This window comes from Notolabrus celidotus, chromosome 5 (assembly GCF_009762535.1).
Source record: "Notolabrus celidotus isolate fNotCel1 chromosome 5, fNotCel1.pri, whole genome shotgun sequence".
In the NCBI taxonomy this organism is placed as follows: Eukaryota; Metazoa; Chordata; class Actinopteri; order Labriformes; family Labridae; genus Notolabrus; species Notolabrus celidotus.
The window spans coordinates 37,227,935-37,252,500 of record NC_048276.1 but is presented as its reverse complement, the minus strand read 5'-3'; the positions used below and the strand labels follow the sequence as shown (position 1 = coordinate 37,252,500).

Here is a 24,566-nt window from a genome sequence, read left to right as displayed (position 1 = left end):
GCAGGACATTTGTGAGCACACTTGGGTTGGCCCTTTGGCTCTAGCACATTTGCTCATTGTGGCCGTCCTCCCTACGGTCTGCCAGAGCAATAGAATCAGAGAGGGGGAACCGACACATCTTCTTTCATGTGGCGGGGACCCAGAGAGGGGATGCTAATGGGATATCGATGGGATTAGAACCCAGAGCGTTCAGGAGCAGGAGAACAGAGGCAGGGCTCCATGAACTAGAACTAAAACCCACTCAGCTCTAAGGCTGAATCATTCTAATACTATTGACTTTTTCTTTTTTAATGGCAAAGTTAACAATGATGCATGCACTTTAATACAGTAGAAAAAAAGTCTCCAAGGAGAAGAAGGTCTGACAAATAAAGGTTCACAAAACAAGCTGCTGAAATCCAATCAGTGTGTGTTTAAAGAGCAACTCTGGCACGAGCTGATCCCCTGCCAACACACAGCAGCTTCTGGAGGCAGAGATACACATCAGGAAGTTAAGGCCGATAACACATTTGCATGTCACCTGATAACTGCCTGTAATTAGTACTCCCCTTGAGCCCCCCTTCTCACAACAAAACAAAACAAAAAAGGGAAAAAAAAACACAAACCCACACGCTCACATGGACACACACAAGGCCAACTTCCAGTACAGTATGTTATCCTTATCCCTCCCTGCAGACCACAAGGCCCCCACAGGGACAAAAGATAGGGGCCTCAGTGTGTTCGTTTCATAGCAGCCCCTGCCAGACCGCATCAGCAAAGGCCACGTCTGCCGAGCGCTGCTAGCCACACAGAGGCAGCTGGTCGCACCGAGTCAAGCTGCTAACTTTTATTACACAAGCACCTCCCTCGGCTCTTATCTCTGGGAGGGAGGGGATCTAACCAGCCTTGCGCCTGTACATATTAGCCTCCCCTCACACATCTTTTACTTGATGTTGTCCTCCTGTGTTCCCTCCCTCCTTTTCCAATCCAGAATATCATCTCAATTTCTTCTAAAAAGCATCTCCAGATACAAAACGATGACTCTCCACCTGACGACCCTGCAGGACTGTCTGACAATAAAATGCTTCACTTATACTTGTGTTTGTGTGTATCTGTGTTTGTGTGTGTGTGTGTGTAGTCCATTCCACATGATGTAGCCCCCTGTGTTAAGTCTTTAATCGATACATCTCCCTATCCTGACAGTGAGGACAGAGCCCAGATCTGAGATCAGAGTGATGGCGGTGTAAATCTTTACGGTTCAACCAGAGCCTTTTAAAGCCTGTCTATAATTGGGCCTCAGCCAGCAGCTGCCTCGGCTGCAGCTATCACCGCGGGCCTGGTCAAAGCACCGGCTCCTCTGGGGCGTAAACAAAACACCGCACCTCCAATAAGGGCAAAAAAAGCACCTGTGAGAAGATAAAATGAGAGGCGGTGTGGCAGCAAGACTTGAATAAACCCCTCTGCCACCGTCTGTGGTGGAGGTATTTCTTGGAGAGGGTTTTTTGTGGAGTGAGGCTTTTTGTGCTATTGGATTATTACAGCAACATGTACTGTACCTCTGAGTGCGAGCTGGGGAGACTTAGCTCACTGAGTGATTTCAAATAGAGGGTAATCCACCGCCTTGTAATGGATGCTTTGTTGCCAGGCGTCTTTCGGGAAGCTGGAAATGCTCACACAGTTTTACAGGTTGGGATCACAGGCCAGACTCAGCTTCAGTTTGAGTTCTTTTATTTCAGACCCCAGGGGATGTACTGTGTGAACAGACAATGATGCTAACATCTGACTAGATGCAGCCAAGGAGTGAGTGTAAATGATCAATTTTGCTTTTTTCAATTTGACAGGAAAAAATCTGTCTTTAAAGTCAAGCAGAGGAAATGACTTATAAAAGCTGTAGCACTCAGTAAAACAAGCAGGGACAGCAGGGAGTGGATCTTCAGATACCACATATGATCTATAAATATACACACTAATTGTCAAAGTACAAGCCAACACTTTGGTTTGAATGCACATGTGAAGTCTGTGCAGTCATACATATTTGTCACCACAATAAGATGTCTGACTGTCTCAGGGTAGAGGTCAGTGCCTGTATCAGAGGCTAGAAAGAGTAAGAGATAGAGATAAAGAACTTGTTGCTGGTAGATCACGAGAGCTTTCACATAGGCTGTATTGCTTCTGGTCAAGGTTTCACATGAGGACAAGATAGCAGCACAATGTGTTCAAACTACAAGCAGCGCAACCACAAATCAAGTCCCTTCCAGCACAGTCCAACAAAACAGCCACTGAGTTAATTCTCTGCAAATCTGAGGAAAAAGTTGGCAAAAGCTGAATTTTCTGACACATTTCTGTTCTGCTGTCAACTTGCTTGCTGCTAGCTCATGGCAGTCACAATCCAAACAAGAAACCAATGATTTGCCTGTTCAACACCACGATGCTGTCTCCTCACCATCTCTCTGAACTTCTGCTGCATCACTCTGACAAACACTTGTGGAAATCTTAGTGGTTAAATGAGGCTTCAGCACCCAATCTTCAGCAAAGACGGTGGAGTGTGTACATAACTGAGTTGAGTTTGAGAAAGTGAAAACATAAAGGTGAAATCACACGGTATTTAAAGGTACAGTGTAGTATTTAGAAGCGTTTGGCTGAATAGAGCTGATGTAAATGAAATATAATATTCATAAGTATGTTTAATTTTGTGAATAATCACATAAATATAAAAATCATTTTGTTTTTAACTTAGAATGAGCTTTCTATCTACATAATAGGGATGGGCATTTCAAGCCAAAATACTATTCAATAATCATTGGCATCTATTCGATGATTATTCAAAGACACACAGACACACACACCTGTCCCATTAACAGACCGTTTGTGTGTCAGTCTCGTTAACCAGCAGCAGGACGAGGTGCTGCTAGTAGCGGGCACTGTCTAGATCTTTATGTCAGTGTTTCTGTGACGCAGCTTGGAATGTGTGTTTACATGTTACAGCCATGCTCAGTCTCTGGAAATACCTGTGTAGTGTGAGATTCCCAAATGGAGAAAATCACAGTGACTGTAGCTAATGTTTTCTTCTTCTTTTTTCTATTTAATGCAGTTAACTTTCTTCTTCTTCTGTTTGCTAATGCGGTTAGCAAACAGCTTCAAGACGCTCTGTAGCCACCGTCTGGAGGGAATACCGTATTACAACCAGGCACCGGTAAAAACTATGATAAATTGTACTTTTAAAATGAGAAAATATTCAAAGTAACTCTCTTCTATAAAGTGAATGAATATTCGTATATTCAAATATTCGAAAATCCTTGCCCATCCCTGCTACATAAGAAGTCAGAACCCCCGCCATCTTGCACTGCCATGCTTCTTCAGTAGCACAGAACAGAGAAACTAGTGCAGGCTACAGCATTTATTAGTTACTGTTAATGAAAACTTGACAAATGGAGGATCATACTCATCATGGCCACAGTAGCTTCACCAACAGGGGGGGTGAGGAAGGGATTCCTGCTTATACACACTGTACCTTTAAGTAACCTCAAGCTGAAGTACCCTCCTTGTGATTATGTGATCCTTAAAATGTTTTTAAATTAGAGTTATGTTTCTAATAAAGATCATGGTTTGCCTTTCTGACTGAGTTTTCTTTGTTTTAAATCTCATGCACGTATCTTCTGAAGCCGGCATAAGTAGCCATTCAGCAGTAATGGTGACCATTTGAACCCAGTGACTCTGTAACCCCTGGCTTGAATGTACATGAAGAAAGCAGTGGTTAATGGTTGATAGTGACCAAAGCACACAGGTGTCAATGTGTAGGGAAACCTTCCACTGGCCTCACCTCAGCATGTTAGGGTATATATGTGTGTGCATACATCGTTATCACCTGCAACAAACGCCACGGGCCGCTATCTTTGCTCAATCTGCTCTTGGTTTACTGAGGAGGAGTGCCAAGGGTTATCTGTCCCACTCTGATATGCACAGATAAGAGCCTTGGGCCCACTGTTTAAACACCTGGGGCCTCGGGTATTAGAGCGCCCTCCGTTCCCCCTTTACCACAAAAGGAGAGGAAATGGAAGAGTGAGCGCTGGCTGCTGCCGCTGCTGCCGCTGCTGCTGAGGCAAACGTGTGTAAGAAGTAATGAATGCATGAGAGTGTGCGTGTGTGGAGGTTAATGCAGGGGTGATTATTTCCAATCCTGTCACCCTGTACCCCAATACTTAAATCAATAACAAACAGATCTTAACACAGAGGAAAACAGAGGCATTGACTTGTCTCATCCATGCAACACCTCCCTCTTGATGTAAAGACCCACGGCTGTATTATGAAAGAAGAGCTAAAGCATTGATGCTTATCATTAATGTTTAACGGCTATATGCTGGAAAAGCGCCCCTTTAAAATAGGCTCTTTTTCACTTATGTGATGTACATTACAGCGAGGGTCAGTCATTTGCATGAGAATGGACGATTAAGTGAAAGAGATAAACCCAAGGCTAGTTCCCGTGAATTGGATGCTGTGTTTGGAATACCAAGCAGTGGAGCGTTGTTTTTTTTCCCCTTCTCTTTCTTTCAACCCCCCTAATGTAGAATTAGCCCTGTGCATCATGCATTTATTTTCCCAATAATCACTCAGGCCCTTCCTGTGTTGATTATTTTCTCAGTTCAAGGGTTACTAAAATATTGCTGTAATCCTGCCTCCCTGCAGCAGACAGCACTCACCCCAAGCTTCCTTTAAGGAATAAATCTGAGGCTTGTCAGTGGGGAGGTGGATCAGAGGAGGAGTGATGCGGAGCGGTTGCTGTTATTGGATGGTATAGATGAGCTGCTTAAATGTTGTTCACAGAACTCTTTCATTCCCCATTAAGTCACATCTGTCATTCATGTCTTTGGGCTTTAAGAACGGGCGGAATATCACAGAAGATAGTTCAATGTTGGAGTGATTTAAACACCTCCGCTTTGGTGGTGATATTAAATACTAATGGTTTAAAACTTCCATGAAATTGGAAGTACAATTTTGTTACATATTGTCTCAGCAAAAGCAGCCATACAATAACTACTATAAGTAGTTTTAAGAAAGAAAAATGTGGATTGTTTAAGGATTTTTTAATTCTTCTGTTATCGTTAAAAGTATTAGAATCAGCCTAAAATGCTGTATCAGCATCAGAGACATTTCAATCATTTCACCCCTCCTACAATAAATCTAAAGGTCACAAGTAAATCATCATGTGATGATGACAAACAAGAGTGCAGCAGTATTTGGCGATGAAAATTCAGTCAAAGTAAGCAAAATGTCAGCAATCAGTTTCCAGTTATATCGTCAAATATTTAACTTCTGTTCCTGGAAACAGTGTCAAGAAGAGAAAACAGCATCTATCAGAACATTTTAAGGAGTGATATGATCAGAGTAGTAATGATTGTGAACCTGACTGGATATCTAAAGTGTGCAAAGAAGTAATGTGGTCTTGATATCTCTGTATACTTAAGCGGCCGCATCTTTTGTGCCGAAACCCCATCATAGTGTCATTTACTTCTGCAACCGAGAGGGGAGTCCTGAAACCACTTTAAGAACCAATACACAATGTATTCAGTCTGAGCTGGTGTTTATTTATGATATGATCCAGGGCACGGAGGAATGAAAGGGAGCAGACACTAAATTTATACAGGAAACGGGTACTTTCTGTTGTACTCATTTTGACATAGACGCACACACACAGACACCTCACACCGGCGACCTGCACCACATCTGGAAACAATTACACTCATGTTTGACTTGACCTGCCTGCACCAAAGTGAACTCTGCCAACTTTTTTTATGTGTTTGTTGCAGAGGCAGCGGTGACCCTGACACAGTGGCTGTGGGGAAATGAAGCGTAATTAGTCCGAGGGAACACGACTCCACTCGTCTGAAATAAAACATCTTGTATTAACATCAAAAGAATCATGGAGCCTGACAGACTATACACAGGGAGGGGGAAAAAAGCATGTACTTGATATGCTATCAAATGACCCGCATTGGAATTTGTGAGGACATGAGGAGCGTCTGAATTATCAAGCATCTCACAGCAGACCTTTCATGTGCGGACGGCAAAGCAGACAGCGGATGATGCAATGTTTGATTTCTACACTTCAGGAGGCTGTCAGGACAGCGCGTACAATATTAAACAGTGTCGTGTCGGTGTATCAACCAGTCTAAATTAACCCATTAGTATGCTGTGGGGCAAAGCGGGAAGATCAATGCATGAAACGGTTTGGAAATCTCCTTTGATACAAGATTTCCCAGCTTGAGCGGATTGATGAAATTCCTCTTGAAACACAGGCAACCATTTCACACGCCAGACTTTTCTCAAGACAGAGACGAGTGTAGCCTGTCCTTAAACACAGCGGGACGGCATTACGGCGTCTTGAACAGTTCATTTTCAAAACTAATGTCTAAAAAAAGTGATCACAAGTAGCTCAAAATTCACTTCTCCAGTTTCTGTCTTTCTGAAATCAAATCTGTGCAGCTCTCCTGATGAAGGCCACACAAACGTGTACACTTTTAGAAACAGCTGACAACTACACTAACTGAAAAGTAACTTTTCATGATATCAAAGTGTGAGGTTGCAAACAAGGACACTTCTCTTTGGGGTGTAGCCATTCTGTAATATTTCTAAAATAGAAAACAGTGGGACAGATTTGGACTGAAGGAGTGCAGCTCTAACTCATGCATACCAAGATACTGGCTGAAGAAGTATGAAGGGATGGGTGATGGGGTTCAAATCCTCAAGTGAACTTTAACCACTGTGCATTCCTATTGATTTAAGCAAACATTACGGGTGAGAAGGTGGCCTTCAAGGAAGACAAAGGCCAGTCACAAAAACACACTCTGACGGTGCAAAATCCACAAAGGAGTGATGCAAGAGCCTTTCACAAGGTGCTTGAACTATGACAGGGACAATTATGACAAATGTAAAGCTATGGCATGATATTTCAAACACAGCACCCTATATTTAACCCTCGTAAACATTTCCACATTTCATCATATTAGCACTGTAAAAGGGACAAAAACAAAAAAATCCACATTTTTTGAAGTGTGGGGAAAATATCACGATTTAGATCTTTTAACCAGGAAAATAAGACGTTTTGGCTGCTTTGCTGTAAAACCTCCAACATCAGGTGCAGCCAATTGCCTCCAGGTTGGTACATGTGCATCCAAAATATGTCTTTTTTATAAACAGATTTAATTTGTTCATCAAATGGTGAAAGTAATTGCAGGTTTTAAAACTGTAAAATGGGGAATATTTCTGCAACACACTGAAAAAGCAGCTATGAGAAGGTGTGAAGATAACACTCAGCATCCTGAGTGAAATTTCCAGGCCTTAAGATGTATCTGTGCTCTGCTTGAAATAGCGCTGCGCTGGTTCACTGCCACTCCCCTGTCCTAGAACTACCTCAATGTCCCAGTGCTCAGGTTCAGCACTCATTTCCTGGACTGACCATCAACTCCAATTATCCAGCTAAACAAGGGCCCCCGTTGTGTGGTTATAGGAAAAGGGAGGTGATTCGGGACCAGGATGAGAGGGGACCACTTTGGTAAGTGTGTGTGATAGCTGCCGCCCACATCTTGTAAGATGTGACTAATGGTCTCAGACAATGTTACGACAGCACTGCTTCGGCAGGCACCTGAGCAGGCTCTGGAGTTATTGAAGGAGTGGATCTCTGGGCCTGAGCCAGCAAATAGTAAGATATATATCTGTCAGAGGATGTTGCATGTGCAAGTCGTTGATTTATAGGTGGTGTAATCTGTATGTTTTCATAATCAATAACATAAAAAATGAGAAAGAATAAACTAAAACGTTCATTTCTTGCTATTTCCACAAAAAATGCCTGTTTTTTCATTGTTAAGCCATAAAAAGTGTTTCCTTTTGGCTTAATAAGTGACTGCATCGCACATGGAAATCAATCAATGAATCATCAGAAAGATGTCCAGAAATTGTAAGGGCCAAGTGTCTTTCACTTTCTGCTGCAAATAGGGCCTAAGTAATCTCACATTTAAATGTGAATAACTGAAAAACCCAACAGCTGTGTTCAGAAGCACTTTACATTTCAAGGCCAAAACGATTAGCCAGTAGCCACTCAAAAGAAAACTTTGCTTACCTGTGTTGTTCCACAGATTCGTTATCTGGTAGTTCAGCCCCGCAAACATTGCATCGTTCGTGCTGGTGCCTGCCGTCTGGTTTCATGCCCACTGCCAGCTCCCCGAGCTTGCTGAAGAACTCTCTCTGGATGAAGCTCTGCGGCAGGAGACCCCCGTAGGCACTGAAGTCCATAGACATAGCCAGGGCTGGGGACATGGGGAGAGCGGACGCCATGGATGCCGGCATTGACATGATGGCATCTGACTTGTGATTGACAGGTAGGGCGTAGAGCGAGGCCAGATGTTTCTCCGTCATCCCGGCCATTGCTTCCAGCCCCATCTGGTTGACTTCGGCTTGAGGGTCACCCATGCCTTCATCGCGGACGTAATGAAGCTCTCGGGCGCTGGTGATTACGCTGCTCCTGGTTGGTGTTCCTGGACCATCCCGGTTCCTGTCCTCGCCACTCCGCTCTCCGTTGCTGGAGGCGCTGGACTCCATGTTCTGGGGGCTGTCGTGACCGTTGCCGCCCATGTCTACTTGCATCATTTCAGTCTTGACCTCTGCCATCAGGTGGTGGGCGTTGCCATGGACGAGATGTTCCCCCACGAAGCCCTGCTGGAGCAGAGACTGCCCGATGCTCATCAGGCTGTCCACCGCAGCTTTGGTGGGACTCAGGTTGGAGATGCCAAAGGAGGTGGAGACAGAAGGACTCTGATCCACCATGCCAGCCATGATGGCGGCGTGCTGGTGACTTGTCAGATATGGACTCTCCATGGAATGCTTTTTGGAGTTCTTGGCTCCGTTGTGGCCTTTGCGCTCGTCATCCTCCTCTGTGCTGCCGTCGTTGACATTCACCTCCACGTCATTCTCATCCGAGGACTGGATGGTTTCCAGGATCTTGAGGCATTGCTCCTCTAGGTATTCTATCTCCAGGATCTCTGCTGCATACAGGAGGTCATCTAAGTCCTCCACCTTGGCCTGGAGTGTGGCAGTGTAAGCATACTCCAAAATCTGCTGAAAAGTCTTTGGTGAAAGGAAGTCCAGGGTGTAATGCTGGCTGCTGCGGTGGAAGAGGATCTCGAACATTTTGCTTGTGCAGGCTAGCACCGTCCGGTGAGCGTGGAACTCCTGGCTGTCCACCATGATGACCACGTCACACAGAGTCCCGGCCAGGCGCATCTGGTTGGCCTTCTGCAGCAGGGCAGTGGGGTGGTTGGGGTTCTGGAGCTGGATCATACCCATTTTAGATAAATCCATTATGTCGATGCAAACCGCGAGGCCGACTCATGAGGCTTGCCTTCCCCGCTCAGCAGTGATTTTAGCTTTCTTTGTAAACAAGATGAAATCTAGACGGAGAAGCAGAATAAAAACACAATCAGATCAGATACATTCTGATGCAACGGCAAAAAAATGTTGTGCAGAACAAATCCACTGATCTTTTACACTATCAAATCCAACAAATGCAATCCACTTTCTTTAAAAAAATGAAGGATTATTAAACATTCCTTTGAAATGAAATGCAAAAACGGTATTAAAATTGAAGCAGGGTTTCCTGATAGTCATTTTTTAGAATATTATACAATCATTTTTAACATTCCTAAAATATAAAGGGAATCAATTTGTCAGTTAATTTAACCACAATCCATTTTGTCAATAGCAAATGAATTCAGTGGATGGTAAACACTCTGTGCAGAGGCATTGTTCCTAAAATCAGCGGAGAGTATTGACTGTAGGTTTCTGAAGGGAGACAATTTGCGAGCCGTCAGACAGGCTCACCCTGCATACCAATCAGTCCAACATATGTTATGTTAAGGAGATGTCTTCATTTGGTTATCTGATGAGGATGTACACACAGTTTAACAAGTGTGAATTGCATTTTTTTCACTGCTGCGTGGCTCACAAAGAGCGTCAGCAGCCTTTTTCTGAAATTAAATAGCATCTTACTCAGTATTCCCATCACAGACGGGAGCAGAGAGCAGCGGCCAGAAATGGATGGAAAGGAAAGCAGGACGAGGAGAAAAAAAAAAAGCACAAAACGCTGCAGCACCAAACACCCAGCTTTGCTCTCTGCCACTAATGTCGAATATACAAATAAATGATCGCCTCTGTGTCTGTTGTTTATTCCATGAGCCCAGTTCAGGGGGGCAACATGTTGCTCCACCTGAAATCTGCTGCACACTGTAAAAGAATACAGCTAAAATAATCAGCCTCACATATATGTTCTCTAAATGAAGTCTGTTTTTGTTGCTTCTGTTAACATGATTATTTCAGTAATTATACAGGCCTAGAATGAATGAGTGCTCTCCTAAACGCTGTGATTTTATACATGGTCTTGACATTATATACTCAAAATGAATTAATGAATGACCAGTTAAGGGACTAAATTGACCTATATCTCATAAGAGCTGGCTGAATCAACTGTTTTATTTTACAAGAAGGTAAAAAATGACAAACTGATTGCTCATTTCATCTTTTTCCTTTTTGAAAATCCTGATTTCAGGTTTTTAAATGCTTAATTTTCTTCTATTCATTCCTCAATGTCGTTTTTTTTCAAAAGCTAAATATTCATTTGAAAAATATAACATAAAAAGAGAAGTTTGTGAGCACTTTTTTTTGTTCCTCCCTGCCTGAGAACAATACACACACACACACTCTCTCACGCACACACGGAAAAGGAGAGGAAATATCAACAGTCTCCCAGCTAGACGCTGACTTTAGAAAAATAAAAGGATTTTAAAATTGCCTTCCCTTAAAAATAGCACAAGTCTTATTCTGGATATTCTTATTATTCTGCAGGAAGTTTATAATTCTGCGGAGAGCATCATGGGGAAATACATCCTCTAAATAAATGGTCTTTTCTGCGTTTAGGACCCTGGACAGTTTGTTTTTTCAGCACGTTGATCAAATCGATAAAGGAGGCAGGTAAGGATGGACGCACAGGTTCTCCTCTAACCGAGCTCAGCCTCACAGTCAACAGAGGTCATGCCTAAAACCAGACATTATCTTTATTACAGGTATGCCAAAAGCTGCGATTTATGGCCCCGTAAACGATCAATGCCTGACGCGCTCCGTGGGCCATCAGGCAAACTGTGGCTTCACCGGGACACAATGTAAAGTTGCTGTTTGGAGACTTTATCGCGCCTGTTGGCTCTGTATTAATAAAAGCCCCGCGCTACGTGCGTCTAGACAGTGTTAATATTGGCGAGCCGCACCAGACAAATTATACAGCGCGCTATGCATTATGCAAAACATCACGCACTACATTAAGTACATTAAGCCGGGAGAGATTTTCTCTCTGCACGGATGGAAAATGTAGCCCCGCTGACAATAACCAAATTAGGCCGACTTCACAGAAAGGCAGCATAATCAATCTGATCACGAGTTGTCTGCCATAGCTCGTCTTGGCGACTCAGCCACAACAAGAATAAACAGTGTTCAATATTCCTCACCACGAGCCACACTGACAGACACAAATGTGGAGAAAGCAAAATGGTTCAGCGTCTCTGAGGGGGGACAATCAGGGACGTGGAGCGTGCTGAAAAGTGAACACGAGACAGACAGCTGCCACAATCCCTCGCCGATTCGAGCCAGCTTTTCCTCAGATCCACGCACAGGTGGACTTTGTTTGGGGAGGGATGAAATACTCAAATACTGGCTCTTTAAAACTGACAAAAAGGAGGGATGATCTACAGGAAGGTGCCTGAAGGATAAAGAGAGGAAAAGAGTGAAAGGGGGGAAGAGAGAGAGAGAGATCAGACAGTCTCGATAACAAATCAATTTGCCATTGCATCTGTTACCAGTTCCCCACCTCACAGTCTGCTCCGCGTGCTGCTGCAAGCCGATTATTGGGAACCAATCAAACATCTAGTTGCCTGTCAATCAATTGTAGTCTGACAGTACAGTGGCGGAGTCTAGGTTTGTTTCTGAGATTAAAGACCAGTGTCCCCAGCACTCATCATGATGTCATCACGGCTAAATGAGCCACACTGGTGCGCCTGGAGACACAAGGACAAGGCAAAGAGTGTCGCTGTCTAAAAATTGCATAATTTCCACCAAAACGAGCAAACGCGATGTCTCCAGTAAAGTCACATGGAGCGGGGCGTCATATGTTGTCTGGCTCCCGGTGAAACAGCCAGACCTCACGTCCTCTGGCTGCGATCTCCAGCATACTAAAAACCAGACCGAGGGGGGTGGGGGGTTACGTCAACCTTAACATCTCTACAATAGACTACCGTGCGTTAATGCAAACTTCAACACCTTGCAGAGCAATCAGGTAAACACTTGTTATCATCCAACACTCCGGTGCGCAGAGCCAACTTGCGTGCCAAAGTCGCGTTTGCTGTTAACTTCAGCATGAGGTTGAACGGGGACAAGCGGCACGATCCCCAAGCGCTATAAACGCATCAAAACATCCACATGGTGAATGAAAGTACACAGAGAAAACAGTGGTAGATGCATGCAGAGTAGCGGCTCTGGCACTTGTCGCCGGGAAACTGCAGCTGCGTTTCTCCCGGTTTGGTACTCACCTAAGTTGCACGTTTTGATTCCGTATAGTGTGGGGGAGTGGGGCTACAGCATAGTAAGGCAGTTCGCAGTACCCGCTCTCTCAACACGCACTAACTCCTTTCTTCTCTTGCCTTAGCAAATCAACACGGCGCTGACGTCAACGCAGCCAGTCAGCCAGACGAGCAGCAGGCAGGCGGGCAGCCGGCGCGGCGCTCCAGCCCGTACAAACGCTAAGAAAGTGAGACACCTAGGGGGCTGTCTCATGTCAAACGGCTGTGTTACAGTATGGCAGTGAAAGGTGAGCGACACTGCTCTCCCTCCAGCTGTTTGGATGAAACATACAGCCTACAGTTGTTTTCAAACTCCAGCCAGGGGCAGACTTAATGGTTCAGCGGCCCTACAGGAAAAGTCAAGTATGGGTACTCCTGAAGCCCCCCCTACAACTCTTTCAACCCTTTCAATGAATTTATAAATATAAGTGCACAGCAGAGGAAAGCAGTGCACAGCACAGGTGACTATAAAGCCAAGCTGGGGAAATAATGCAGCTGATCCTACCTCCAATGGAAGATAAATTCAGAATGTGATTATAAAAAAGAACATGTCCTGTGTAATTTCATTTATTTTTGACATCCAGTATGAATTACATTCAAATAAAAAATATATATACAATAAAAGATGATGTAATATTGAAGCAATCTGCAGAAAGATATGGACACGGCAAGTTATCATCATAATTCAACAGGTGAAAATCTGAAATCCCTGGATGTTCAGATCCATTTGTCTTTTTTCTGATTTTAGAGCTTTATCAGCATCTCTTTTCTGCTTATTCCTCTTTTTAACTTGCTTTTTAATTCAATATGTCATTCTCAACTCAAAATACTTGCACAATTATTTTAGATTTCACTAAAAAACAGACATTATGTAAAATAATTGCTTTTTCTATCAAAGATAAGGAAGGACCAGATGTTAGAAAGTGGTTCAGTAGATCAACAGGGAGTTATATTATTCATCACATAGATATATAATGTTCAGTTATATACCTAAGGTCAGATATTCCTTTTCTTTTACCACATGTATCCTTCACTGTCGGACATCTCTGCTAAGTAACAGTCATGTGACCCACAGATACCTTAGTCACAATCCTGAACAGATGCAGGAGTCATGCAACAGACCAGATGACCACTTATGCCAACAATGCGGGCATGCATCAGCTCTTATGTTGAAAAGGGAATGAGCCTCACAGTGGCAGACAGTGACATTTGCATGTACAGCTAACATTAACAACCTTTGAATGGAAATGAAGCTGCCTCATTTGATTCTGTAAACCTTACAATGACTTAGAGTGTAAAGATGTGCAGATCTTACCTGATATCACAGGTTTTGATTGAAACACATGCAAACCTGATGATATGTCTAAAGTTGCGTCCAAAGTGTTGTGCTTTTTTGATCATTTGGAAGAGGCAATTATCTAGGTTTGAATTGAATGGTACAGTGTGCAGTATTTATTTGCATTCAGCAGAATGGACTTGGTAGACATGCATTGTGATATTCATAAGTATGTTTATTTTAGTGTATAATCTCCTGAATTTAAGAATAATTTTGTTTTTGTTAACTCAAAATGAGCCACTTTATCTACATATGAGTGGGTTCCTTTCCATGAAGGCTACCTTTTTGCACTACAATGCTTCTACAGAAGCACAGAATGGACAAACTAGTACAAATTATTGTATTTAATGGCTGCTGAGAAAACAGCATTCAGAAGAAGAGGAAAGAAAAATCAATAAATGCAGGATAATACTTAGCATGCACCCAGGAGCTTCTTGTTTTTGAAGGCCACCATTTGAGGGGTGAACAGGGGAGCATTTCAATCTAGAATCTCTCCGCTAGTTATCACTGAATATTACAATTTCCCCACACTGTACCTTAAAGCTCCACTGAGGATTCTTTAGCTTGTTATGAAACAGACTGGAAGTAATTTTGATTTCTCTTTATGACCTTAAAAAAGCAAACATGACCATTAGCTGAAAGGTTGATTATTTTTATGTAGTTATTTTTAATGCCTGAAATGCTGCCGGGGGTAGGTGTCAGACGTAATCATTGACTGCACACATCCAAAACAGCCATTTCTTCATTTTCTATTTCAAAGATTCTTGATGTTTGATATATCTGACTATTTTATAAAAGCAGAATGATATTTTATTTGTTGATAACACATCTAAAAATCACCAAAGAGAAAAGAGGAAATGGTTTGTCATCAGGGGGCGCCAAAACAGACAAACCAAATGTTATAACAGGAGCTTTGAAGATCATTCTTGAGGCTAGTGCAGGGTTAGTTTTATTTAATAGAGACTCTGGTATGAAAAAAATCCCCTGAAACTAGGACCAAGTGGAAGTTCTTGCCTATGATGAGGATCTATGTAGTGATTGTCTTTAAGTCAGGTGATTTGTCAGCGCATTGCAAGCCCTCCACATAGCTTTAATTTTCATCTTGCTTCTTCTGTGGACCAACGATCAGGGATGAAGTGGGTGGTGCACCTCATCCATTATCATCCTGATATGACTCTTGCAGTCTTTTATGGTAAAAGCATCCTTTAGAGCTGCTCTGAAAATGAGCTTGATTGCTGTTTTTGCCCTAATGATAAGCACTAACTGAAGGCTATTCTTACCAATGGATTCGTTTTACTATATTTTCATTCTATTGTTGTTTCCCCCTAAGTGCTCCTTGCAAGCTCTTAGTTCATGCTCCTGACGTCACAAATACAAATTGTCCTCCATTTAAGTGCTCTATTTTTGCCTGTTTTTTTAAAACCATGGATAAAGCAGAAGAAGAACAAAGAGAAGGATTTGAACACAATGTGAATGTATATTTATGTATCTGTTGCTTTATATTGGAATTTCAACCCACAGCAGTTTGTGAAATAGTCATTAAATACACTACCAGTCAAAAGTTTGGACACACCTTCTCATTCAATGGTTTTTATTTGGATTAATAGATTAACACTGAAGACATCAAAACTATGAAATAATCTGGTTTTGCCATAATCTGGATTACAACAGTAGTCAAATAGGGCTATCCATTGTGTACTAACCCTACCTCTGAACAACACAACTGATGGTCTCAAACACATTAAGAAGGCAAGTCATTCTACAAATGAACTCTTGACAAGGCTCATGTTCATTAGAAACCATTCCAGGAGACCACTTCATGAAGCAGACTGAGAGAATACCAAGAGTGTGCAAAGCTGTCATGAAGGAAAAAGGGGGCTACTTTACAGAATCTAAAATATAAAATAGATTCTGCTTTGTTTAAGACTTTTTGGTTCATTCAATAATTCCATATATGTTCTTTCATAGTTTTGATGTCTTCAGTATTAATCTACAGTGTTTACAATCATTACAACAAATACAAACCCTTGAATGAGAAGGTGTTTCTAAACTTTTGACTTGTAGTATAAGTTCAATACATTCCTGTTGACATCCAAACTTTATTTCAAACTGTGTCAAAAAAGCCTCAAAAAAGGCAGGTAACATGTAATGAGTGAGTCTGGAGAAGGAGGTCAAGGTGGTTGAATAGCTCAAACAAACAAGTCCTAAGTGAAATCAGAAGTCAGTAATGACCTATCACAGTTGGGATCTTGACCTACCCAACCTGAAACTGTCTCACAAAGTTTTCTAACACAGTCCTAGTTTCTTTGTACTCTGGATGGGTTCAGGAAAATATCAAGGTTGGAGCGAAATGAGAGACGCATCCTGCCTTTTGGTTTAGAAAATAGCTGAAGGGGAACTTCTCCCACAATGTGCTAAACCATAATTTAAAAGTAGGGCCCGCTTCATGTAGAAGAAATGGCAATTTGTATTCATATAAACAAGACCTATACAGTAGATTTTTTCATATATAATACATTAATTCCCAGCTTTTGTACATAGCTAATTCTAACTATTCAGTGCTTCTATACATTATAATTTTATTTTTTTCTCTTTTATTTTATTCAGATTTATATCTTATTTTAATTCTTCCTCTATTAATATTTTGACTTTCTTACCTACTGTTTATAAGAGCTCTGTAATGACCAAATTTCATTCCCTGGGATAAATAAAGCATTTCTGATTCTGATTTCACAATTATTCTTGTATTACCACGGCTGCCTCGGCTTCTACCCAAACTTTTATCCATTGTTACCAGGAGGGCGAAGTATCTCAATATTTAAAACAATATATAATATTGTATTGATTTTCTTGATCCTCTTAAAGTTTGAGTTTTGAGGGAGTCTTTGAAAAAAGGAAGATTTTCCTTCATGCTGTGTTTAATATTACACTTCTGTGATTAAACAAGGTGACATTCTGATTTGATGACTTTATTTCGAACATGTAAAAGTAAAAAAAAAATACAATTAAAAAAAAAAAGCAGAAAAGAAGAAAGAGTTATACAAACATAAAATAAAAAGAAACAGTTTTACAAAAGAAACAAAATCAATATTAGCAAGCAGTGAAACAATTTACTCTACATGTACGAAAAGGAGTAGGAAGAAGTTTAAAACTTATCTAATCCTACCCCTCTATTCACTATTTTCTGCCATTATATGAGTGCAGTCCCACATGTCAAATCTTCATATATTATCTTCATATTTATGCTAACAAACAAAAGTAAACCCCTCGTCATTATATACACTCGTCTTCCTCCTTGTACCTTATTAAAATCATTTCTTTGTACTTCTTCTTGAATTGAATTATGTTCAGACATTGCTTTAGTTCCATACTGAGACTGTTCCATAGTTTAACACCACAGACTGAAATACAAAAGCTTTTCCTTGTGGTCCGAACACTCATCATCTTTAATCTCAACTTCCCTCTGAAGTTATACATTCAAACATAGCTTACTGGTATCATTGTAGTAATTACGTGCATTCATTTTTAGCTGAGGTCCATTCAAACACTGTGACCTCTAACTGGCTGTAAAACAAGTTAAACGTATGGAACTGAGGGTCTCTGCGTTCCCTTTGAGGATCTTTGCCAGTCAGAGTAAGTCCATAAAGAACTTTGTGCAACACTGCTGCAGAATCAGAAGCTGGAAGGCCTCGTCCTCCACGATGATGTGTTTAGTCACTTCTGCGCCTCAGGCTCACATCAACACTTCGCTGACTGACAATGATAAAATGGAAGCAGTGGACACGTCGGGTCAGAGCCGACTATCAGAGGGGGGCTGGGGTCGCTTGGCGTCTGCAACAGATCACTCAGCGTGTTCAATCAATCAACGCTGGGTGACAGGGCGTTTCAGCATGTGGTGTGTTGAGGGGGGAAACATTGATATCAAGACATAGCGATGGATACCTCAAAGCCGAGGTACAAAGTTTGATCAGTGCTGTTCTTTGTGTTCAAAAGGGTACGCAATAAGGGTCTTTTGACTGACATTCAGAACAACCAATGACAGACAACAGCTCTGGTATGACATTAAACAGCAGGTTAGCTCTGTTGAAAGAATTTCTGGCTGACAGAACTTCTCCTCTGAACCTGCTCCAACACTGTCATTAACATTGACTTCAGTCTTCTCTATTCAATTATTATTTATTTCATTCATTAAATTATTCTTTTAAATTCCTGGACAAAATACAATAAATAAAGTAATAAGCAAATCACAGTGAAATGGTTCTTATAGTCAGGGGTGGCAGTGGTTATTTGGGCTGGTTGCCACTTTCCTTGATATGGAGGGACGATGACGAAGTAGCACATGCAATAGAAGAAGTATCCAGCTAGCTAGCTACCCTCTACCAGTGTGTGGCTTTCATTTCAGCACAAATCACGTTGGAGATGACATATGAAAGTGAGGTTCTCTACCTGCACAGAAGAGTTTCCTCTCAGTTTGGATTTCCTGAAAAAGACGAGCGTTTGTGGAAAATGTGCAAAGCAGAATCACACGCAGAAGAGGAGAGTGATTTTGTTTGATGCAAAGTTTGACTTTAAACAGCATTATAAATTATTGATGACATGTTGTTAAATTAAGAAACATGTTGCTCCACCTTTGTCTTGCTTCTCCTTAATTTGACTGACTGCATTTTCCTTAAGTTTTCCATAAATATTATGATAAAATCACATAGTGAATTGTTTAAGGCCACAATAATCATTATAAGAATATTTGATATGGTGATAGCCCTAGTTTGGACATTTGAAATGGTGTTTTGGAATGAGTCTTTTTTTATGGTGGCTAAAGATAATGAGCTTCACTGCAAATTTACTATTAATAGATATATATAAGAACCATATACAGCCTCACTTTAAATAATCAAAGCTCTTCCTTTAAGGGTTTTTTCACAACATCTTATGTGGATGTTGGATCTGCATTAATGCTAAATAAGCCATACATACTTCAGTGCATATATCATGAGTGGAAAAGCTTTGATTAATTTTAACTGTGTACTGGTTGCAATATTGAATTGACTAAGCATACAAATAAGCAAACCATCCACCTCATGTTTGGGACACAATTTTAGCTGTTTGAAAATAAACTAGTTTGCAAAATTAAGAAAAGAAGGAAAGGAGAAATCCATGATTCTCATGACTAACGAGAGTAGCACTTGAAAAATGTTCTTGTACATTTGCTAAAATATATATTGTCATTGTTAATCAATTTCATAATTCTGAATGTATCCACACAGGACTTTGTGTTGTACATAAAATACAAGTTAGGGATAATGTATAGTAAGCCAGTTGTTATGCAAAATAGGTCTTGACTAACCACTAAATATACAAATAAAGTGACAGTAAGTATCAAACTAAATATGATTTTATTGATTTAAAAATGATTTATTAATACAACTAAAAATAATTGTCCCTTAGTTTCGATGGTTGTTAGCGCTCCATGGCAAGGGTATTTTTTATCAGCCTATTTATGGGACAAATGAACAAAAAAAAATCTATAAATATATAAATATAAATATGAAATATCAATTCATTAATAAAAAAAAATAGTAATAATCAAAATTCAAAATCAAATAAAACAAAATCTATGTCATGTAAAACTATTTTATTTATATTTAGGTCTTTTTAGTGTACATTTAAAAAAGTTTTAATGTGAATTTTCATTAAAAACAAGTGAGTTATCCTCATTGAACCATGATCTGTGAGAATTAAAGAACACCATTGCACCAAATATTGATTTAAATGGTTAGTAAAGGAGTTAAAAATTATATTTAAAAAATGTTTATTGGGATTTTTTGGGTTCTGACACTTTTGGATAATTGAATATGCCCCGGGTGAAATTGACCCAGGAACATTATTGCTGTTCCAGAGAAACGAACATAACAGGAGGGTTACATTTTGTGAAATAACTACCAGACACAAATATTAACTGCACTAGGATATCTTTACTACACAAAACTACATGTTAGGGCCTGATTGTAAATCAGTACAAGCTAATAGACAGTGTAACTATTTATGGAAAAATAAACATTGCTTTTGTTTAGGGTTTAGTAACCAAGCAGCTTAAATTGTTGTTTGAAATTTTAGCTTTTTATGGGAACACATTTCCTTAATGTGTAGCACAGAACAATTCAACATTCCTTCTTCACATTCATTATATTTTAAAAGAGCAACAGGTCTGGGTTGTTGCACCAGGTTGTAAGTAATCACAGTAGTTTATAGCTGTGTCAGAATGGAAAGCATAGGTTTGAAGGGGGGCTTTCACTGAAATCTCATTTCCTTTAAAATACAGTGGTGCTCTGGGAATTTTTAGATTCATCCGGGCACGGATCACAGAGTGCTTCATTACCTTTGAGCTGCGTGCAGTGCAGGCTTACCCAGGGATAAAGAAAAAGGCACTCCCTTAATCTGGCAATAATCCACCGTTTTACAGAGGGAAAGGAAGATGAGGGCTAAATTATAAAAACCAGATCATCGCTGCACTTTAAAATAATACCAAGAGTTAGGAAAAGATGGGCTGCCTGGAGGAAAGTAAGGTTTGTAGCTGAGGGTAGAAATGGGACTATTAACTGTCAGTGAGTTAAAAGGGCTTTCTGTGTGATTCAGAGGCTGGTTAACTGCAGTGGACAGCATGTGCTTCCATTGTGTTCCCACAGATTTATCCTCTGATATTTTGGTGGAGTGAGATTATATCTTTAGAGAAACTATTAATGTTCCAATTATCTTTTCTAATCTTTTCATACATGATTATATGTTTCTACATCACTGTCACCAAACTGTTTGCAAATAATGAATCCTACAAAGAAGTATTGTCTGTTGAGCTGGAGCTGAATGTGTGACATGTTAGTTAACTTCATTACAAGAAGCATGTATTTAAAAAGCCACTCTACACACATGCTCCTTCTGTGGTAAATACACACTGTGTATTCATCCTCCATTAAAAATACTCCCAGTGCCCAGTTTGAAAATGATCAAGCCTTTATTACAAGTCAAATAATTACTTTTAAAAGGTCTAAAACTTTGGTGGATAGAGAAGGGGAGTTAAGTTCTAAAGATGTGTTTTACATTAAATTTAAATGAGTTTTCTAGTTTGTATAGATATGTTTGAAACCATGGTGTTCATGTATTAAAATCAATTTGATAACAAAAAGTTACAAAACAAGAAGCTTTTTTTGATTTTGTAAAGTTGCCACATTTCTCTAAACCTTCAGTTTGATCTAATTCTGACATGTTTTTTCTAAATGATTACAATATAGTTTAAGTCTGTGTATTCTATCAGTGCGCTCTCTTCTTTATCACTGTGTGACATTTAATTGTGCTTTATACATAAGGCTTTGTCCGTCTATTCTTGTGCAAATTTCAAACATTCTTGAACACAGAAATGTGGGTAACTTTTCTGTTTTGATTGAGGAAAGTATTTTAGGTTAACACATATGTGAGTCTGCTGACCAGAAACCCCCCATTGTCTGTGTCCTGTGTAGGCATGGCGCTTGGAGGAGGTGTGTGTGTGTGTGTGTGTGTGTGTGTGTGTGTGTGTGTGTGTGTGTGTGGGTGTGTGTGTGTGTGTGTGTGTGTGTTGGGGGGGGGTATAGGCCCCACACAGTGGACCTTTGTGAAACTCTGCCCATGCAGCCAGACTGAATGGACTCTTTTTACACTTGTGTAAACCTGGGGGCGTCTCCGGCACTGAGGCCACGCCTCTCTGACCCCTGACCCCCACCTCTGACCTTTGCTGGATTTGGTCGGGAAGTAGTTTTTGCTCGCCATGTGCTCGTGGGTATGGCCAAAAATCACACAGTGAGGATCTTAGTTTAACCCTCAGTCCATTAAATAAAGGACTGAAAGTAAAGTGAATATTTACTGTAAAGTGTTTATGGTTCAAAAGGTTTTAGGAGATCCTTTTCATGAGCAAGAGTTATTAAACAATAATCACAAAACCTTAGGAAAGTTTGTGTCACAAAACAGAATTGAGTTTAAAATTTCGGCATCATTTTCCAAAGCTGCAGATAAAAGAAAATCTGCACCAGGTGCTTCCTCAGTTCAAACTTTTCTGACCCCTGACTGACCAAACTCTGCGTGTTTACCAAGTTACAGGTTTGCTCACTTTCATGCACACACACTAACATGCACACACAGTGTGTTACATCACACAATGGCCAAACCAGCTTCAGGTTAATGGGTGGAATTGCTATGTTGACCTAGGTGTTTTATTTACCAAGTGCTTGTTTACTTCTCCATCCCAAGCCTTCAGCTGCATCCTCAGAGGACAAACTACAGCGCTTAAGAGAATCCTCAGGATCAATACTCCTCTTGTCCTGAACGCTAAAAGAATGGCAGCCTGACAAACTGGGTTTGTGTGGTCAGTTTCAGGTGAAGAGTACCTTGACCTAAGACTTCGCAATCATTTCTTAACAAAGCAATGATGGACCTTTACAACGTGGGGAATTCAGGGCGTGTTAAAAAGAGCTGTTTCTAAAGAGATGGGAGGTTTACTGAAACATTATCATCTGAAGGTAACCAGCCTGTTTGAGAGACAGTGTGCACTTTTCAAAATGTGATCATGCACACAAAGGTTGGACAAATATTATTTCTTTGGACAGGATGAGAAAAGGTTCAAAGGGAAATACTGAACACCTGGATTTTTTTCAATACAGAATGTCATTAATGGCTTAAGGAACAGAGCATTACTTACTTCTCTGCCACTAAAGTGAGACAATGTTCCAAGTGTAATTCATACAACCTTTACACATTATGTCTCCTGTGCATTCCAGTGCATTGGAACAGTGGTAAGTCTTGCTTATCAGCTGTATGAGAATGTAAAAGCATGACTTATACATGAGGAGTTATGTCATCAAAACATGCCTGTATTCAAGTGCTTGTTGATTACTGTGAAAGCAACCGGCATCCTATGTAATGATGCTCATATGAGAAAATATTGCAGTCCAACATTAAAGCCCAACAGCACTGTGCTAAGTGCATGTAGCATTCATTCAACAATACATGCTGGGTAAGATAATTATATAGTTATGTGTATTACCCTAATGCACAGAAACTGTAATTATTAAAGAAATGTATTTCATTCTTTTTAGGAAACGTCCATGAAGCTCTATGGAGTAAAAGTATAAAGTCTCCAGACGAACCGTGCATTCCTTACGGTGTGGATATTCAAGACGTTTAGTTACCCATCTGTTTTAAACCTAAGAGCAATCTGCAGAAAAAAAACCTGTAAATATATATTTGGCCTTTTATAGAAAATCAAAAAATAATAGTCATTTGAAAATGAAAAGTCATGCAGTATAAATGCAAATGTTTGCAAAACTAGATCAGACTCAATGTGTGCTAATAAATGAATGAATGAATGAATGAGCCCTGTGATAGGTTGGCGACCTGTCCAGGGTGTACCCTGCCTTCCGCCCACAGTCTGCTGGGATAGGCTTCAGCCCCCTGTGACCCCTAATGGGATAAGCAGTCAAGATAATGGATGGATGGATGAATGAATGAATGAATGAATGAATAAATAAATAAATAAATAAATAAATAAGCTATATCCAAGACAGTTTTTTGTACCAGTCTGTAAACATGTTTCATTTTGGAAGATAAAGTGGTCATTTCAATATGGGACCAAATGGGGAATTGGAAGCTTTTGCAGCCAGCCTCTAATGGATACTACAGGAACTGCAGTTTTTTGCACTTCTGCATTAGCTTCATTTTTCAACACAGGGGGTTGACGCTTGGGTCTTAACCAAGTGAAACAAATCAAGAAGGGAGGTAATGATTGACATGGTCAGAGCAGATATATTATTAAAACAACAATTCAGCAAATCGTCAATTGTAAAGCTGCTTTTGGTTTTTTATTGTTTTGGGTTTTTTGGCAGGTAGGGTAATTTTTGTTGCTGTCATTTATGCCTCCATCTGGGCCAGGGATCCTTATTAATCTTTGGTGTAAAATAAGTAAACATTGTTGAGTTAATTCAGGCCTTCATCAGACTCTCTTTAAAAGTGACAAATTCTATCGTACAAATTTAAGAAACAACTTTTAATCAAACATTTTTTCACAGGGTGTTGGTGGCCAGCAGTCTAAGCGCTCCACGTAGAGGCTATAGTCCTCGTCGCAGAGATCACTGGTTTGACTCCAGGCCGGTTGACCGTTTGCTGCATGTCTTCCCCCACTCTGTACTCCCAACATTTCCTGTCTCTCTTCAGCTGTCCTGTCAATAAAGGCAAAAAAAGCCCCAAAAAAGCCTAAAAAATAAAATAAAAGGTTCACATAAAAGTGTGTTTCCCTATTTTTATGAAAAAGAAAAACTGCTCCAAAGGCCTCCTCAGCCTGATTTAGTATCACAAACTCAGTCAGAAGCTATTTCACTCCCAGCACAGATCTGGAAAAAAAAAACTTGAACTTTGAAGCACTTATTCTAATTTTTTTGTCGTTGCAAAAATAAATGTATTTTGTCTACAAAAGCAAAAACCTGTGCTCAAACATAGGGCATACTGGCTTCCATCGTAAAAGTGATGCAACACAAATAATGTGAAAATAATCCAAATAATTAGTACTGAACCTTCCTAACTTCTTAAGT

The 24,566-nt window shown here is 40.5% G+C and overlaps 1 protein-coding gene and 1 long non-coding RNA gene across 3 annotated transcripts in view; one reads left to right on the top strand and one right to left on the bottom strand.

Annotated features, from left to right (window-relative positions):
• zbtb16a (zinc finger and BTB domain containing 16a) overlaps positions 1–12,950 on the bottom strand; it is a 202,113-nt gene extending 189,163 nt beyond the window's left edge. The window contains exons 1-2 of one of the 2 annotated variants that reach the window (XM_034683747.1): positions 12,597–12,950; positions 8,090–9,416 (exon numbers count right to left, since the gene is read on the bottom strand). In XM_034683747.1, coding sequence (XP_034539638.1) covers positions 8,090–9,327 — 1,238 coding nt within the window. In that variant the 5' untranslated portion in view covers positions 9,328–9,416; positions 12,597–12,950. Of the gene's footprint in view, positions 1–8,089; positions 9,417–11,878; positions 12,247–12,596 lie in introns of those variants that run through there. The other variant, XM_034683746.1, reaches the window with a different exon arrangement.
• Positions 11,963–13,193, top strand: LOC117812802. Its single transcript, XR_004631271.1, has 2 exons — positions 11,963–12,343; positions 12,713–13,193. It is a non-coding gene; the product is annotated as an uncharacterized LOC117812802 (long non-coding RNA).
• The last annotated feature ends 11,373 nt before the right edge of the window (positions 13,194–24,566 follow it).